Source organism: Corvus kubaryi, unplaced genomic scaffold, assembly GCF_017639235.1.
Source record: "Corvus kubaryi isolate FWS band 111438036 unplaced genomic scaffold, C.kubaryi_AGA036_p1.0 133, whole genome shotgun sequence".
Classification (NCBI taxonomy): Eukaryota; Metazoa; Chordata; class Aves; order Passeriformes; family Corvidae; genus Corvus; species Corvus kubaryi.
The window spans coordinates 9,942,437-9,958,729 of record NW_024580667.1 but is presented as its reverse complement, the minus strand read 5'-3'; the positions used below and the strand labels follow the sequence as shown (position 1 = coordinate 9,958,729).

Sequence of the window (16,293 nt, the reverse complement as noted above, 5' to 3'; positions counted from 1 at the left end):
AAGGCACGTGGGATCTGATGGGATGCACCCCTGAGTATGGAGGGAGCTGGCCAGTGTCAGAAGGTGCTTGGGAGTGTTTGGTGTGGATTCACAAAATGATGCTTCACCAAGCTGGTAGCCTTCTGGAAAGAGATGGACTGGTTTGGTGGACAAGAGGAGAGCAGTGACTGTTGTTTATCTTGACTTTGGTAAGGCTGTCAACGCTGCCTACCGTAGCATCCTCACAGACAAACTGATGAAGTGGGGGCTAGTGAAGTGGGCAGAGGGGTGGACTGAAAACCAGCTGCCCTATTGGGCTTAAAGGGTTGTGATCACTGGCACAAAATCCAGGTGGAGGCCAGTCCCTGGAGGTGCACCCCAAGGGTCAATACTGGATCCAGTCTTGCTTAGCATCTGTGTTAATGATTTGGATGATGGCATAGAGCACACACTCAGCACATCTCCAGGCAGTACAAAACCAGGAGAGGCTGATATACCAGATGGATGTGCTGTCATAGGAATTACGACAGGCTGGATATATCTTATGACCTACAGGAATCCCATCAAATTCAAAAAAAGGAAATGGAATAACCTCAGGCACTAGTAGATGATGGTGACTGAGTGGCTGGAAAGCAGCTTTGGAGGGAAGGACCTGTTCATCTTGGTACATGTGAGGGTGGACAAGAGCCAACAATGTACCCTTGGGGAAAAGACTGCCATGGGCATTACCAGAAGTGTCAGGAGCTGGTCCTTTCCCCTTTGCAGCCCTGGTGAGCACTTGTGGAGTGCTGTGCTCAGCTGAGCTCCCCTGTGTGAGGAATAATGTGTGCTAGTGGAACCAATCCAGAATAGGACCACAAAGATAATTACAGGGCCTGGAGCATCTGTCATGTAAGGAGAGGCTGAGAAACCTGTGACCGCAGCCTGCAGGAGGGAAGGTTCAGGATGAGGGGGTTGGTGATGCAAATCTTTTAACTGTTTATAAACATTTGATCAGCATGAGTAAAGGTGACTCTGCTAGACTTCTCTTGTTGGTGCTCAATGGAGGACAAGAGCAATAGATGCCATTTGAAACACATGAGATTTATCAGAACATAAACTGCTGCTTTACTGTAAGGGAGATCAAGCACTGGCACAGGCTGCCCAGAGAGGCTGTGGAGTCTCCGTCCTTGGGGATATTCAAATCTGGCTGGAGAGAGCCCTGAACAAACCACTGTGATTGACCCAGCTCTGACCAGGCAGCTGGACTAGACAATCCCTGGACATCCCGTTCCATCTCAGCCATTTTGGGATTTTGCAGTGGTCTGCAGCCGCCAGTTCTCATGAGTATGTCTGAGACCTGTGAATTTAGAGAATATTTCTGAGTTTGGCTAACTACCAAGGTGGTTTTTCTGGTAATGGTTAGTATAGTATATTTGAAAGTCAATTCTATAGAAACTCTTCATGCTAAAAAAACATACAGAGATTAAAAACAGGCACTAAAATATTCTTTACTGTCTTCAGCCGGTTATAATGAGTTGCAGAATTGATAATATGTGATCAAACCCATGATATTTGAAATGTATGTTTTGGCTGGCCTCTTTTTTCTTTAGCTTTCTTATTGGACAGAATGAATATTTAATTGGAAGATACTGAAAATATAATACCTTTGCTTTATATAGAAAGTGGAAAAATACTACGCTTTTGAGATTCCTGATGTACCAGCAAAATCTGAATACCTAGAAGTTAAATATTCGGTGAGTATAATTAATCTGACAAAATACCATAGCTTGCTTTCTTATCTAATTAAGTTTACAACGTGACCAGTTTCTGTATTAAAATGGTCATTGAATATTGTTGTAGTCTTGGCTGATGTATCCAGTATGGATGAAGAACTTTAATTTCAGTGTGTTTTTACATTACTGTCCTGGTTTTTAAGTGAAGCTTGTAGTGTGATTTCCTCAATTACTGTAAGGTATTACGGGTTAGGGCTTTGCTTGTGGGGAATGATGATGATTTCAGTACTGTGTAGTTTTGTTAAGGTGCTGTCTGAATATGTCGTGTCAACCTTGAAGACTTCTGTGGTGTGAAATGACTCAGTGCTCTCTGTTACTTGTTAGGCTGAATGCCCTCGGCTTCCCCAAGATCTGAAGGGACAAACATTTTCACATGTGTTTGGAACCAACACCTCTGGCCTGGAACTTCTCTTGATGAGTCAGAAGATCAAAGGACCCTGCTGGCTGGAAATAAAAAATCCACGTATGGTGGTTTGCATGTGAAATACCTGGTTACTAGGAAACACATATAGATTGGGGGGAGGAGGGGAAATTTAATTTGTTCAGATGAATTATCATTTTTGTACATTAACCTTGCAACTTATTGGTTTAATTTTCATTATCTAGAACAAATTGTAACTTATTCTTCCTTTTTTGGAGTGACAACTATCCATATAAAGTTGTGCACTGTAGAGATGAGATTATAACTTTTGATGCCTGTGAGATGGAACTGTGCAGTGCTCAGCAGCAGCTGCTCTTTGATGCATCCCCTAATGCCTTGTATATTGAGCTAAACTTACTTGACTTGAAAATGACTCATCTTTCTGCTCTTGATCACTTAAGATTTGGGTTTCTTTCTGCAAATATATATTTTAAAGAACAAACTGCTGCTAGATGGGAGTTTCTTGTTTGTGAATTAGGTTTTTATTTACTTTTTTCTGACACTTGGAAAAGTTTGTGGCGTGGAGCTGTTTTAGTTTTAAATCCTTTCTGCCCCATGAGTGGCATGCAGCACTTACAGGTGGTTATGCTGCTTTATTTTGTCTTGGTAAGAGCCCTTTATTCCAAGTGTGCTGCATATTCCCATGAACATAGGGATGTTGAGCATACTGGACAAAAGCTATTACTGCAGTCTCCTTGATGCACTTTGTGTAGAGTTGGCTGTATGAACACTGACACCAGGGAGGTTTTCCTCTTCAGCAGCTTGCTCAGTCACTGACAGAGCAAGGATGACTCATGTAAAGCTGCCTGAAGTACTTTTTGGGTTATGCAGACCTTGATCCAAATCTTCTCATTTGGTGTTAAAGAGCTCCTGCTGACTGGGAAGTCAGGGCCCAGGGAGTTACCAAAAATTAGGTCTTGGACTATCCCACCAGGGCAAAACATGAAAAGGATGTGCTCTGTGCAGCAATGCTGTAAGAGAAGCCTTGTCTGTGGTTCCCAGAAGAACAGAGGTGGTTTGTGTTGTTTTCTCAGAGCCTTCAAATCAGCCAGTCAGCTGGTGTAAAGTGGAGGCTGTGGCCATGAAGCCTGGCTTGGTGAATGTGGTTAAAGATCTTTCTCCCCCTCCTCCTCTGGTGGTCATGTCCTTCAGCATGAAGACCATTCAGAACCCAAAGACTCACCAGAATGAGGTAAGTAATCTGCTCTCATTTTGGTTTGGTTTTGTTCTTTGGCATATACTAAAAATTTTCTAAGGCTTGGAAGAGCATCATAAAACATGTTTAAATATATTTACTGTTGAAAAAAGTTTCTCTGTTCTGGGCTTTTCAAAGAAATTTTTACTGGCATTTCACTCTGGGTTAAGGGGCCTGATTGGTGAGAATGTTTACTGTGACAGTGGATGCTATGTATGTTTTCAAGCCTTCTGTTTTGTCTATTGGGCCTCATAGTTATAAAGGAGACTGCCTCAGAACAGCTGTTAATGGATTAGTTTTAATTAATTAATTGTTTTATTTAGCTAGAGCTAATCATAAGTTAGAGGTAAAATGACCAAGCTTTTCTGCTAATAAAATTCGTTTTAAAATGAGAATTTGGTCTTGATCTTAGAGCACCTGCTATTCTACTATAAGATCTTAGCTCAGAAAGGAGGAGAGATGTAGGTGGCCTCTCTCAGTTTTGGACTGCAGACCACGAGGTGTACTTAGGCACGTATTTTTTGTTTTTTAACATAACTCTCATTAACCTTGGAAATGATGTAGTATTCGCAAATAGGATAGGATAGTTGTTTCTGGCTAATTGAATTGAAGAATAATAGGTTGGCAAATTTTTCAAGCAAAATTATTCCTCTTGGTGAATTAAAATTTTTTTGGTGGAAATATGGAAAATATGTGGTTTCTGGCCAAAGTAACGGGACATACACAAGATACTGACAGGACTCTGCTTGCCAAGAGGCTTCAAAGCCTTTCTGCTTTGTTTTCTGTTGGGTTTTCCTGGCCATTGTCTGGGGAGCCAGGCCATCCTGCCAGCAAAGCAATCAAAAGCATCAGTAAAGCTACTGGCTTGCAGCTACTAAAGCTCTTGACTTCTTGGCAGTGTTGACTGCTTGTGTAGGGGCACCCCTTCCTGAAGTAAGGCTTCTCTGCCCTGCTCACATCTCCCCTGCACTGCATAGGGAATCCTTTAAATTGTTGGGTCTGGTCAGACTCAGAACAAAAATTGATAAAAGTAGTAGTTTTCCAAAATGAATTATTTTTTCTCTCAAATTTATAATAATTTAGGAGCAATTGCTATTTTATTTTCCTTAAGATCAATAGATAACGTTTTTCTTCTTTTCAACTATTTGTAGCTGGAATTAATTTAAGAAAGATATGTTGTAGAAACCAGAGAAAAGAGATGGGGAGCTCCAAAAAATAAAAAGGGGGGAAGAAATGAGTATGGGTAGTAGTCACGCTTATGAAGCTGTGTGTTCTGTATCTCTGTGGTATAGGTTGTGGCTGTTGCAGCTCTTGTTCATCAGAAATTTCCTTTGGATAAGGCTCCACCTCAACCTCCTTTTCAAACACACTTCTGTGGTATGTACTTGGAACAGTTTGAGTGGGAAAATAATTAATTCTGGTTTTTTTCTTTTTTTTTGTTCTGGTTTGGTTTTTTGGTTGTGGGGTGGGTTTTATTTATTTATTTAAATTTTTATTTCTTTCTGTCACTACAGCAATAATGGCCTAAAATAGACAACTAACAAAATTTCAACTCCCAGACAGGCTTTTCTCCCCATTTTTAACTTCACTGGTTTTACTGCCTTTTTGTTGAAGACTTAATTAAAAAGATCTTAGTTTGAGACAATGCCAAGTACAGTTTCCTGTAATTTTTATTGGTTTTACTTTATCTTCCCATTGATTTAGACCATTTGTTTACTGTCGCATCAGTTATTTTTCTGTTCAGTTCTTCTGAACAGAATTATTTAGAAACAAGTTTTCTTAGGGGAAAAAAAATCTTGCAGTGTCATTGCAAGAATATCAGCTAAACCTTAAGATTCAGACCCTGACTGGAAATGATGAAGTGTTGAATGCTTGTGAGAGGAAGTTCTTCAGGAGCTGTGGCCCATAGTTCTAATGTCCAATGATAACCTTAAATGTGACTGATTCAGATTGTTTAGTGCTTTGGTAATTACTTGGTTATTTTAAAGACAGTATTCATTTAAAGCTGGTGTTTTAGAATTAGAGGTCAGTTTTCTCAACTCACTTTGTTGTGAATGGGTGTTTATGGGGAGGATACAATTAACTTGTATGTAAGTACAAATACCACTTTTTGCAGCTGTTTCCAAACCGAGCGATTGCATTTTTCCTTATGACTTCAAAGAAGCCGTTAAAAAGAAGGTAATTTCATGTTGTTACCCTTCTGATGGCAGTACCTTATAGAATATGAACTTCATGGTGCTTTTGGTAAGTTCTGAAGAGAAATAGTCAAAGGAATGGCGTGATTATTTAATTAGTTTTCCACTCTGCAAACTTAAATCCAGGTATTTATTCTGTGTTGCTTGTAAAAAAGTGGTGTGCTCTCTGTGATTCAGTACTGCTGCTAATTGTGCTTGTAAAATAGACGCAGTGTTAGGAGAGTTGGAAAGGTTTTGCAAAGAGGCTAAAATTGTGATTAATTTTCATTATGCCTGACTATGTACTCTTAGTAAACTGGGAGAATTTGTTTCTTCTTTTCATGAAGAGTAAAGTCTGTCAAAATTTAGAAGACATCCTTTCTAAAGGGTGGTGGGAGAGCTGACAGAATAATAAAATAACCTATTTTTGTTTTTCCTGTATTTCTGTGTGATCTTAAAATCTGTGTGTGAAAGATGCATATGGAGCATTTTCCTGGTGTGCTTGATTCTTAGGAGGCTCTTAAAATATCACTAGACACTTACATTCAAAAGCAGAATGGAAAAAAGCCTCTGAGGAAAGCTTTCCATGTCTATGGGAGTGAGGAAAAAAATCCTTGAATTACAGAAGGAAAAGCGGAACTCTCTGGTGCTTTGTTATTGTCTTGTAACTAGTAGGGGAGAGGAGATGCTTCCATTTTGAACTTATTGGGTCATTGAAATCAGGTGCTCTCTTGCTCCTTTTAGAATGCTAAAATAGAAATTGCTGCAACAGAGAGAACACTGCTGGGATTTTTCCTTGCGAAGATTCACAAAATTGACCCAGACGTTGTTGTGGTGAGTAGTTCTGAGACTTTGAGAGTTAAATTAAAGCATATTGTCGGTCAGCTTTGTTCTTTTTCTTTTGTCCCCTTATAGGCTTTTTAATGCTTGTCTTAGACTGCCTTATGAATTGAGTTTGCTTATGAGACAGCAGGTATATTTTGATACAAAGATGACATGGAATTTTCCCTGACAGCATTTTAGCTATTATTTCCCATAATAGCTAAAATAGGCAGTATTTTCACAATACCTGAAACAAATTTTTTTTCTTTACTCAGAAAGACAAAACACAACAAAAAAACTCCAATGATTTTCTAGAAAAATGGGAACTCTTGGCATACTTAAGATTCTGTTGCAGTTCAGATGCTCATATAATTTGTGTTTCTTCTGTAAATCAAAATAACAATCTATACAAATCCATGAGATCTGAGCAAAGTTTTGCAATAAGCATTCTTACGTTTTGTACTGTTTTAGCAGCTGAGGGTTTATTATAATTACTCATTTTCTTTTTTTTGGTTATGTTTAATTAATGACAGTTCTGACTTTCATGTAATAAAATTTTGAAGACAATTTGAAGTTGGTTGTAAGTCTGAGGTTGGTTACATACAACTTGTTATTCTTCTGTAGGTAAATGCAAATAATTAAGTGATGGTAATATGATGAAATGAGCAGTCAATGCCTGATGTTTTCAGCTCACTGCAGCTGGTATTCAGTATTTGCCCCATGACCTAAGCTTCCTGGTGGCTTTGGCAAGGAATCAGAAGAAAAACTGCAGCCAGTGGTTTACAAATGAAGATGCCAATAGCAGGGATGTGAGAGCTCCTATCCTGAAAACAGCAGAGCTGTGCTAGTGCAGTTTAATTTGCACCTGGTTTAATTAGTGCTGTTGAAATGCTGCTGCCCATTTTAGGAAGCTGCTTCTATAGCGCAGTCTTGCGCTGCGCAGAGGAGCCTGCTGGAGTGGACCTGCAGTTCTATGGCTGGCTCATGTTCCTCAGGGTAGCATTTTGCTCTTGGATGAGGGTACAGACCAGTGTCATCAATGGACTGTTTAAAATATTGCTAGAGTGCTTTGATATGTAAATATTGCTTGCAAGGTGTTCCTATTCAGATTTAACAGCTCTTCCTGTTGTAGTATCAAAGCAAAAATAACTTACAGCATTTTGATGTCACTATTGCGACTTTCACAGATGGAGGGAAAAGGAATTACTCTTAAGTTTTTATGCTCTATGAAGAATGTTGTGGATTTTTCAGAAAGCTTTAAATCCTAATCTCTGGTATCAAAGCATGAAGCTGTATTGTGTGTGCTATGAGTCAGTTATAGAGCTGATTTTGGTATTCTAGTGAACAGCATTGTTAATGTTAAGACTAATGAGTACTGTTGATGAATGTTCTCTTAGAAAGTGCTTTCTACAAGAGAGATAATGCCATCAATTAGTTGAAAAAAATCACAAAGGGCAAAGGAATACTGAGTGTGTGAAAGTAAGTCTTTGAATTTGCATTTGTTGTAACCTTTTTTGTTATTTTTTCTGCTTCAAGGGTCATAATATTTATGGATTTGATCTGGAAGTGCTGCTTCAAAGAATTAATTTGTGCAAAGTCCCTCACTGGTCCAAGATAGGTCGACTGAGGAGGTCTAATATGCCAAAGCTTGGGGTAATAAGATTGCTTAAGTCTTTCAAGTCCCTTTATGTTGCATGTGATTAAAAATGAATTAGTTTTTCTGAGGAATTGTAAATGTGACACTGATGTATTTTGACTGTTGGTCATGCTGAATTTTGTGGTTCCCAGATCAGAAATGATGAGTGTTTATATGACTTTTATTACAGTAATAGGATAAACTGATTTTCAAGTTAGGCTAATTTAGTTTACTTATCTCAGCTAGATGATAGTAATGACAGATTAATTACAATAGTCTTTACTGTAACAGTCTTTGTCTGCTGTAGCTGTAAAATTAGAAAAAGCAATTTGGATTGATGGGTGAATCATCCCATAGAGAGCTGCTAAGCTAATAATTCTGTAGTTCTTGTTACCTATTTGTTCAGAGGACAATGTGTGAAGCTTGGAGCATTGAAGTGCTGAACATGGCGGTGTTCTTGCTCGTTCCTGTACTTCCTAGAGGCTGAGATGGGTATTTCGGTGTGGTTTTGTGACTTTTTCATCCTGCTTTTATTACAAAAAGTATCCTTAGAGGAAAGACAAAATCCACACCTAGGTTCTTGTTGGGGCTAGTCTAATGACTGAAGAAAAAAAAAAAGCATGATAGTTTAAGAGTTAAGATGTAACTAGTAGTGAGAGTTAACTATCTATTTCTTAATATCCACATGCAGTGAAAGATACAAGGGGTTCCTTTAGGGATAATTACAAGTTCTGGAGTATTAGTGGTATTTAATAGAGTATTCGAGTACTTAGTGACCAACTGACTTGACTGAGTCGTATAAACACATATTGTGGATAGATGTTTTTGTTAATATTGTTCTGTTTCATTTTATTGGGGTTTTCTCTCCTTGTGTAATATGATGCAGGGTCGAGGAGGGTTTGCTGAAAGGAATGCTGCCTGCGGTCGGATGATCTGTGATGTAGAAATTTCTGCTAAAGAACTAATTCGTTGCAAAAGTTACCATTTGTCTGAACTGGTCCATCAGATTTTGAAAACAGAGAGGGTAACAATTCTACCAGAGGAAATTCGAAATCTGTACAGGTGTGTTGCTGATTGGGGGTTTTAATCCTTCTCTGGAAAGCAGAGGAGCTGGTTCCCTGGCATAAAGTTTTACATTTGCTTACTTGATTTGTCATGGGGATGCTGACTTAGCATATTGGGATTTGAAAAGTTAAATGCTGTCTTAACGTTATGAATTATAAACATTATAAAACAATGTGTCAAGATACTTGTGGTGGCTGCTGGTGGCTTATTGTGTGTGAAGCAAATTGATTTGTGGGAGCATTGGTGTAGACACACTAGCAGGAGATGCAAGCCTGAGTTTTGGGGTAGTTCTCTGAGTATGATAGCTTGCTGTAAAATTCAGCAGTGGTGTGCTACAGATACCACGTGTTCCGTACAGCACATAGGTGTAAACTGCTACAGAGTACAAGGGAGATTGATTTTACTTTGCTAGGCCATACCCCTTCTTTCCCCAGTGATTCTCCTCGCTTACTGTTCATGCTGGAAAACACCTGGACAGATGCCAAGTTCATTCTGCAGATCATGTGTGAGCTGAATGTCCTGCCATTGGCTCTTCAGATAACAAACATCTCTGGGAATGTCATGGTACATATTTATTACTTTCCATCCCCTTCCACTGCCCCCCCAAAACAGTTCCATGTTTTCTGTGTTTGATTTGCCAGGTTTAATTTATAAACACTGATTTAGAATGCACAATGCTGTAAATTTTTGGTGTGACAAGTGGGAGAGTTCAGTGTTCTAATCAAGTAATAATGTAAAACTTCCTTAAAAATACCACATTTGAGTTTTGTGCACGGTGATGATCCAGAGTAATAGTAATGCTAGGTGAACTGAAATGGTTGGAGGACATTGCTTAGTCTTTTTTGCTGTCAGTGTTTTCTGTGCTTTGTTTTGAGTTCTGTTTTCGCCCCCTCTTCAGTCAAGGACAATGATGGGCGGACGATCTGAACGTAATGAGTTCCTGCTGCTTCATGCCTTTCATGAGAAGGACTACATAGTGCCAGACAAACAAGTTTTCAAAAAGCCTCCACAGAAGTTGGTGGGTCCAGTTTTTCTCTTTCTAAAGGATTTTTATTAAAAAAAGGAAAAAACATTCTTCCATCTCTTGCGTGTTACTATTCTGTGGGAGCACAAAGAACCCCAAACATAACTTAGATATAACTTAATGGTACAGCATATGCTTAATTAAAACATTTTCTTGGTGTGGAATTGTTAATGAGTGGGAGAGTGTAACAACTTTTCCATTGCATCACAGATCTATAAAAACTCAGTTGTTCTGTTAGTCTAAAATTAAAATAAGCTTAGTACTTGTCTGTGTAGGGAAATGGTAAAGAAGATAATCAGTGTTGTTTAATATCTGCACTTAGTTATTTGGATGAACAGTATTTCAAGTATAATTAGTTATATGGGTGAAATATCCAAAGGTATTAAAAAAAATTCCTTTATGTAATACCAGTGTGAATAATATTTATAGAAATATCCAGATGTTTGTTAGTGAACAAATTAAAATTTGGGAAGGTATTTGTATTTCACGTTTACTTTTTAGTTTTAAGTAAGTTCAACAGCAAACTTGAAAGCAACATGTTCTGTTGATCGTATTGTTGCATCAAAGTAGTGCTGGAATTCTAAATGATTCAGAATAGAATTGAACAATTGGGACAAGAATTCCTATTACAACATAAGAAATACCAGAATATTCTTTAGGTCAGTAATAATGTTTTTGTTTTATTCAAGCCCGGCCATTCTGTTTCCAAAGCCAACATTTTAATTGGGCAATCATACCACTTCTGGGTTATGAGTTGGTTTTTTTTCATGGTGTGGACTTTTACAGCTAGCTGGAAAAGGCATTCTAGTGCTGTGTTGAATGATGGCAATACTTTAAGGTCTTTGTAATCTCTTGTTAGCAGTTTTTTCCTATCAGGATTGGTTTGAAGGCTGTTTTGACATGTAGAGCGCTTTAGTAAGGATCATGATGAAAACACCATGTTTTGCATATATTTTAAAAGGAATTCTGCACTGGCTCCCAAATTTGTATTTTACTTGCCAAAAATAACTCCTCTAACATTACAGAAATCTTAGAGACTAGATAATGACTATTTTAAATGCCAAATATAGGTGGATGAAGATGAAGATTTTGAAGATCAGAATAAATCAAAGATAGGGAAAAAGAAAGCAGCATATGCTGGGGGCTTAGTCTTGGATCCCAAAGTCGGTAAGATGTGGCAGTTTTCTTTCTTCTATGAAGTTAGAGACAGGTAGGTTGTATTAATGCAGAGAGATTGCAGTGGGTAATCTGTGTTTGTGGGAGTTTGGTGTTGTGGTTGTGACGGGAATGTTGTTGCATACAACAAAATTCCCAACACTGATTGTGGAATTGCTTCTTTTTAGGAATTAGGACTGCATATCTATGTATAATTTTGCTAATGGACACGTAAGTTTTCTTTCAGTTTCTCCTCTATGTGGGGAAAACTGTACAAGTGTCCTATAGTAACACAGAAGCTATCTGTTCAACTCTGGTGAGTTAATGGGGTTGGATCGTTCCACTTCTGACAGCTTTCTTTAAAGGGCAGTGGTGCATCTCAGCAGCTGCTTGAAGGGATTTGGATTATGGAAATGTGGTACAGTGTATTATTGTCACTTAAATATTAATTGTGGAGTTGTATGAAGTCCTTTGGGAGACATGAGTAATTATGACTTTTGTTTTAACTCTGTTTTAGGTTTTTATGACAAGTTTATTTTGCTTCTCGACTTCAACAGCTTGTACCCATCGATTATTCAGGAGTTCAACATCTGCTTTACCACAGTGCAGCGACTGTCATCAGAAGCACAGAAAAGGGCAGAGGTTTGTGTGCTTTAACTTGTGATTTAAATTACACTGTCTTAACTTCAGAGTGTTTTCTGTGAATCAGCTCCTTAAGAATCTGTTCTTTTCCACTGTTTTTTTTTGTTCCCTTTCATACATAAGAAATGATTTTTGTTTAAAGACGTAGCATATTAAGCTTTGGGTTGGGACTTTTTTGAATATTTTGTTTCTGTCACCATTCTTTCTGTAATACTCTCACAGAATCTTGCTAAGTTCTCTCCCATCTAATCTTGGTGTCCTTGTGGAACAAGATTGTTACTGAGGCTTTGTGACCCTTTCCAGCCACACATCCTCCCTCAGCAATTTCCGAGCTCCTTTACTAGTTTCATCCTAACTTGATAGAGGCTTCCTTAGATTAAGTTGCTATAGAATTCATGCAAATATACCTGAAGGAGGTAGGCAAAAGTCTCATGCTTTCTACAGGAAAGAATACGATTATGAGCCCAAGCATTACTAGGCATCAGGAAAACTATGTGTGTGTCTTGGGAGGGTGATGTTGTGACTGTGTCAGCTGTGGGACCAGCTTCACAAAAATTCATGCTATTCAAACTATATTAAACACAGCTGAAAAACCTCCTGAAGGTATGGTTCCATGTACTGTTTTATAAGCAGCTGTGTTGGCTCTGGCTTACCCATGGGTGGAGATTCTCATTTTCTCAGATGTGCTGGAACAATTTTTGGTGGAGCTGTGTTGTAAACTGAAGCTTTGAGCTGGTCAGGTCTAAAGGTTAAACCAGAGGCTTTTATTTTTAACTGGTATCAGCTCACAGGTTGGAATTAGTTAGTCCTGTAACAAATGAAGTATCAACGCAATAGCAGAAATGAGGAGACAGGTATGTGGAGTTCTGTCCGTAAGTTCCTCCAAACTGTCTTTGGATTTTCCCTGCTTTCTGAAGTGTGCTTCAACCTGAAGCAGCTCATTTTGATTTCACTCACTGTATGATGTTTAATGAGCCTTTGGTGTAATTTCTTGTTACAGTTCTCCCCAGACTGCTTTACTAAACTTGCCAATCTCAGTGTCTGTATTGCCCTTCCTTTGTACATTTCTGTCACTTTCATTGTGCTTGAAATGTCTTCCCATTTTTGCTGATCAACCATTTCTTCAGTCATGCTAAGAAAAATGTGTGCTTTCTGCTATGTTGTTTTGCTATAATCAAGAGTTGCTTGGGGTGGAGTTTTTTTTCTATTGCTGTGGTCTGTTTCACTTTTGTCAGTTGCATCATTCAAAGTATCAGTTCTACAGAGCACATGCTCCTTTTGACAGATCTGAACACCAAAAGTACTTATGTGATGATAAAAAAGGGGTGGATTTTTCAGCATGGAAAGAATTGCTGTGTGTGTACTTTTATTTATATTTTTGTATCTATCTATATATACTTAAGAGTGAGAGTGTGTGTATTATTTATCTGGATTTATATATGTGTGTATGTACATAAATATATAACACACACTAATAGAAAATAAAAAACTTCCTGTTGCTAGTCCATACCTTCTTTGTGTTGCTCCTACAGCGAAACAGACTTAGGCCCTGTCCCCAGCTGGGGCAAAGTAATACAGTCAAACACTGCAAAAAACACCTCATGCTTGTTCTAAACTGTGCTTTCGGTGCTCTGCAGGAATTGGCAGTGGTTTTGTGTCTTTTTCCCCCAAGCTTTTCACTTAATTCATTAAAATCTAATCTTCAAGCAATAAAATGATAAGCAGCAGTGATCATTTGACAGGTCGAAGAAGAGGAAGAAATTCCAGAGCTTCCAGACCCATCTCTGGAAATGGGAATTTTGCCTAAAGAAATCAGGAAACTGGTGGAGAGAAGACGCCAAGTTAAGCAGTTAATGAAACAGCCAGATTTAAATCCTGACCTCTATTTACAGGTGTGTTTTATAGAATTCCGTTGATTTTTCCTCCCACTCCCCTTAAGTGCCCTGATCAGCCTTGTAGAATAGGGATGATTAGTAGTGGCAGTGATTGTAATGTGCTTTATTTGTAGCCCATCACTGCTGCAGACTGTATAAAAAAGCTGTGAATGTAATTGTGAGCGTTAAGTTCTGTTCTCTGATGGCTGTGGTTGGATCATTTTTGCTGGTTGTGTTTCTTTTCAGTATGATATCAGACAGAAAGCTTTGAAACTCACTGCTAACAGCATGTATGGCTGCTTGGGATTTTCCTACAGCAGATTCTACGCCAAGCCTTTGGCTGCTTTGGTGACGCATAAGGGGAGAGAGGTAAGTCATTAAACAGGTTATACACACATGTAAAAAGGCTGAATTTAAGCCACCTGGTTTTTTTCATTGAACAGAAGAATGGTTTTGTTTTTGAAGCTGCTTTTGGTTTCAGAACTCTTTAGTTTGTCTTTCTTGTACTGTCAAACTATTTGGTTTCAATGGGCCAGATTGTGGTGACAAAAAAAAAGTCAAGGCTGCTTTCACATTTTCCATGAATTTCCAGTTCTGCTTGATAGTTTAGTCTTTGATTTGGTGGTATGCTTCAGCTTTGGATGAGCTTGCTTTTAGCCAGACTGTCCTGTGGCCTGATATGATGAGTTTCTGAAATCCCGAAGTCTGTGACAGGGTTAATTAACCGTGGAGGCAATGGATTATGTATCAGGGCTTGTTTTCTGAAACTTTGTTCCTTAAAATGAAGTTTCTCATTAGCCTCAGATTTTAGGAGTTGCATTTGACTTTGTAGGCAAAACTACTCTTGCTATTGATTAGGATGGTAGCTCAATACAGACCACATTGATTTTGTCCCTGTGGGAAAAATAATCTTTATTAATCCGAAACATACCACTGATATAAATTGCCTTAAAACATGATGTTTCATATTAGTTCCTTATAGAAGAGAATACCAAGCAGGAGTCTGCAAAGGTGCCAAGAACAGTTGTGTCAGGATGGCTGGTCAGCCTTTTAGTTGATGAGGGAGATGGATGAGGTCATGTCCCTGTTGACAGGCACATCCTTCCTGTGATGTGAAGGCACACCTACTTTACAGTCCCCAACTCAGTTGCTTGGGGGTGTTTTATTTCTGGTGACATATCTTTGTTTTTAATAATCTTCCTATCTAAACAGTTCTCTAGAGAGAACCCCACATTTGCTGTCTTCCCAATTTATGTAACCAGTTATGTTTAACCTTACACATCTGTTTAACTCAGAAATAATTTCCCAGTTTGGTAACTGCAAATGTGCCATGCAGCCACGTGAATTCAAAAGTTAATGTTTCCTTTAATAAGGTATTGTGTTCGTTGTTGTGAGATTCTGATATATTTGTCTATGAGGTTGGCATGCAAAGCAGCTGAGTATCATAGCTTTATATTTTCTAGTGGTATTTTAAAAGTAATGAATTCTACTTGTTTCTTAGTTTTTTTAAAATGATCTCCATATGTCGTATGGACCACCTGCCACAAGCCTGGTATTCTATGGATACTTAAGCTTTTGGCCTCTGTTAAGATGGGGAAATACCTTTCATTTGCACACAGAGTTTATTCTCATTTATCTGTAACGTATCAGTTATAACAGCTTGAAATTCTGGTATTTCTGCATTATGTTCCAGTGTGATGGTGAAATGAGGAGATCCTAAATAGGTGCTACAGAATGTGCTGGGGAGTAATTAGAGATGGTTTCTCTTACATAGTTGATCTTTGGTTGTAAGGGATTTCTTACCTCTTAAATTCTGGTGGTGCTAGACCTGTGCTGGCTTCTGCCAAGCCTTTGCACACATTTGAGTTCTTGACACAGAAGATGACATGAGGACACCTTAGTTTTCTGGGGGTTGTTTTGTTTTGTTTTGTTTTCTAAGTTGAAATATCTAATCTGGAAAAACATTACTTTCAATTTTTATATTAGTCTTTCTATTCATAGGTTTCCTCTTACCACTCTAATATAAAAGAAGTAAATGTTTAAGTATCCGGAGGTTTGGATTCTCTATGGGAAAAGGTTAATTAAAAAGTAACTATTATGGAAAATTTATGGTCTAAATTTAAACGGCCTTTTCTGATGATCTGCAATTAATACTTTTTTTTTTTTTTTTACTGTTGTCAAGGGCACCTGAGTAAATGCAGGTAGGCTTGTAGAAGTCTAAGTGGGAAAAATACTGTGTGGGATGAAAACTGAACTTAATATTTGCACTAACACAATTACAGTTCAATTGTAAGTCTTAGCAGAATAATTGAAAGTGGGAAATACGTATTTCATGTTGAAGTTGTTAAAGCTCATACTAGCATGAAGTTTTAAGGTAGCTGAGAATGAGTTTTGATGAGTCCTGTAAATTGATGCTTTTCAACTGTGTGAGTGACAACCTTTGCACTGAAGTTGTGGGAAGATTCAAGCGCTTGATGCCAAGTGCTGAGTGCCACCTCTCCTGACTCTTAACTTCTCTTTGTGGTTTGGAG

The 16,293-nt window shown here is 38.3% G+C and overlaps 1 protein-coding gene and 1 non-coding gene across 6 annotated transcripts in view; both read left to right on the top strand.

The window, feature by feature from the left end:
* Positions 1 to 16,293, top strand: part of POLA1 (DNA polymerase alpha 1, catalytic subunit) — a 188,086-nt gene that overhangs the window by 17,928 nt on the left and 153,865 nt on the right. For all 5 annotated transcript variants that reach the window (XM_042035842.1, XM_042035871.1, XM_042035861.1 and 2 more), the window contains 14 exons: positions 1,641 to 1,715; positions 2,079 to 2,217; positions 3,210 to 3,367; positions 4,663 to 4,747; positions 5,487 to 5,548; positions 6,289 to 6,378; positions 7,903 to 8,019; positions 8,889 to 9,064; positions 9,502 to 9,631; positions 9,966 to 10,085; positions 11,162 to 11,258; positions 11,764 to 11,888; positions 13,631 to 13,780; positions 14,009 to 14,131. In XM_042035842.1, coding sequence (XP_041891776.1) covers positions 1,641 to 1,715; positions 2,079 to 2,217; positions 3,210 to 3,367; positions 4,663 to 4,747; positions 5,487 to 5,548; positions 6,289 to 6,378; positions 7,903 to 8,019; positions 8,889 to 9,064; positions 9,502 to 9,631; positions 9,966 to 10,085; positions 11,162 to 11,258; positions 11,764 to 11,888; positions 13,631 to 13,780; positions 14,009 to 14,131 — 1,647 coding nt within the window. The remainder of the gene's footprint in view (positions 1 to 1,640; positions 1,716 to 2,078; positions 2,218 to 3,209; positions 3,368 to 4,662; positions 4,748 to 5,486; positions 5,549 to 6,288; positions 6,379 to 7,902; positions 8,020 to 8,888; positions 9,065 to 9,501; positions 9,632 to 9,965; positions 10,086 to 11,161; positions 11,259 to 11,763; positions 11,889 to 13,630; positions 13,781 to 14,008; positions 14,132 to 16,293) is intronic.
* LOC121671822 lies at positions 11,471 to 11,601 on the top strand. The gene has a single exon (XR_006018633.1).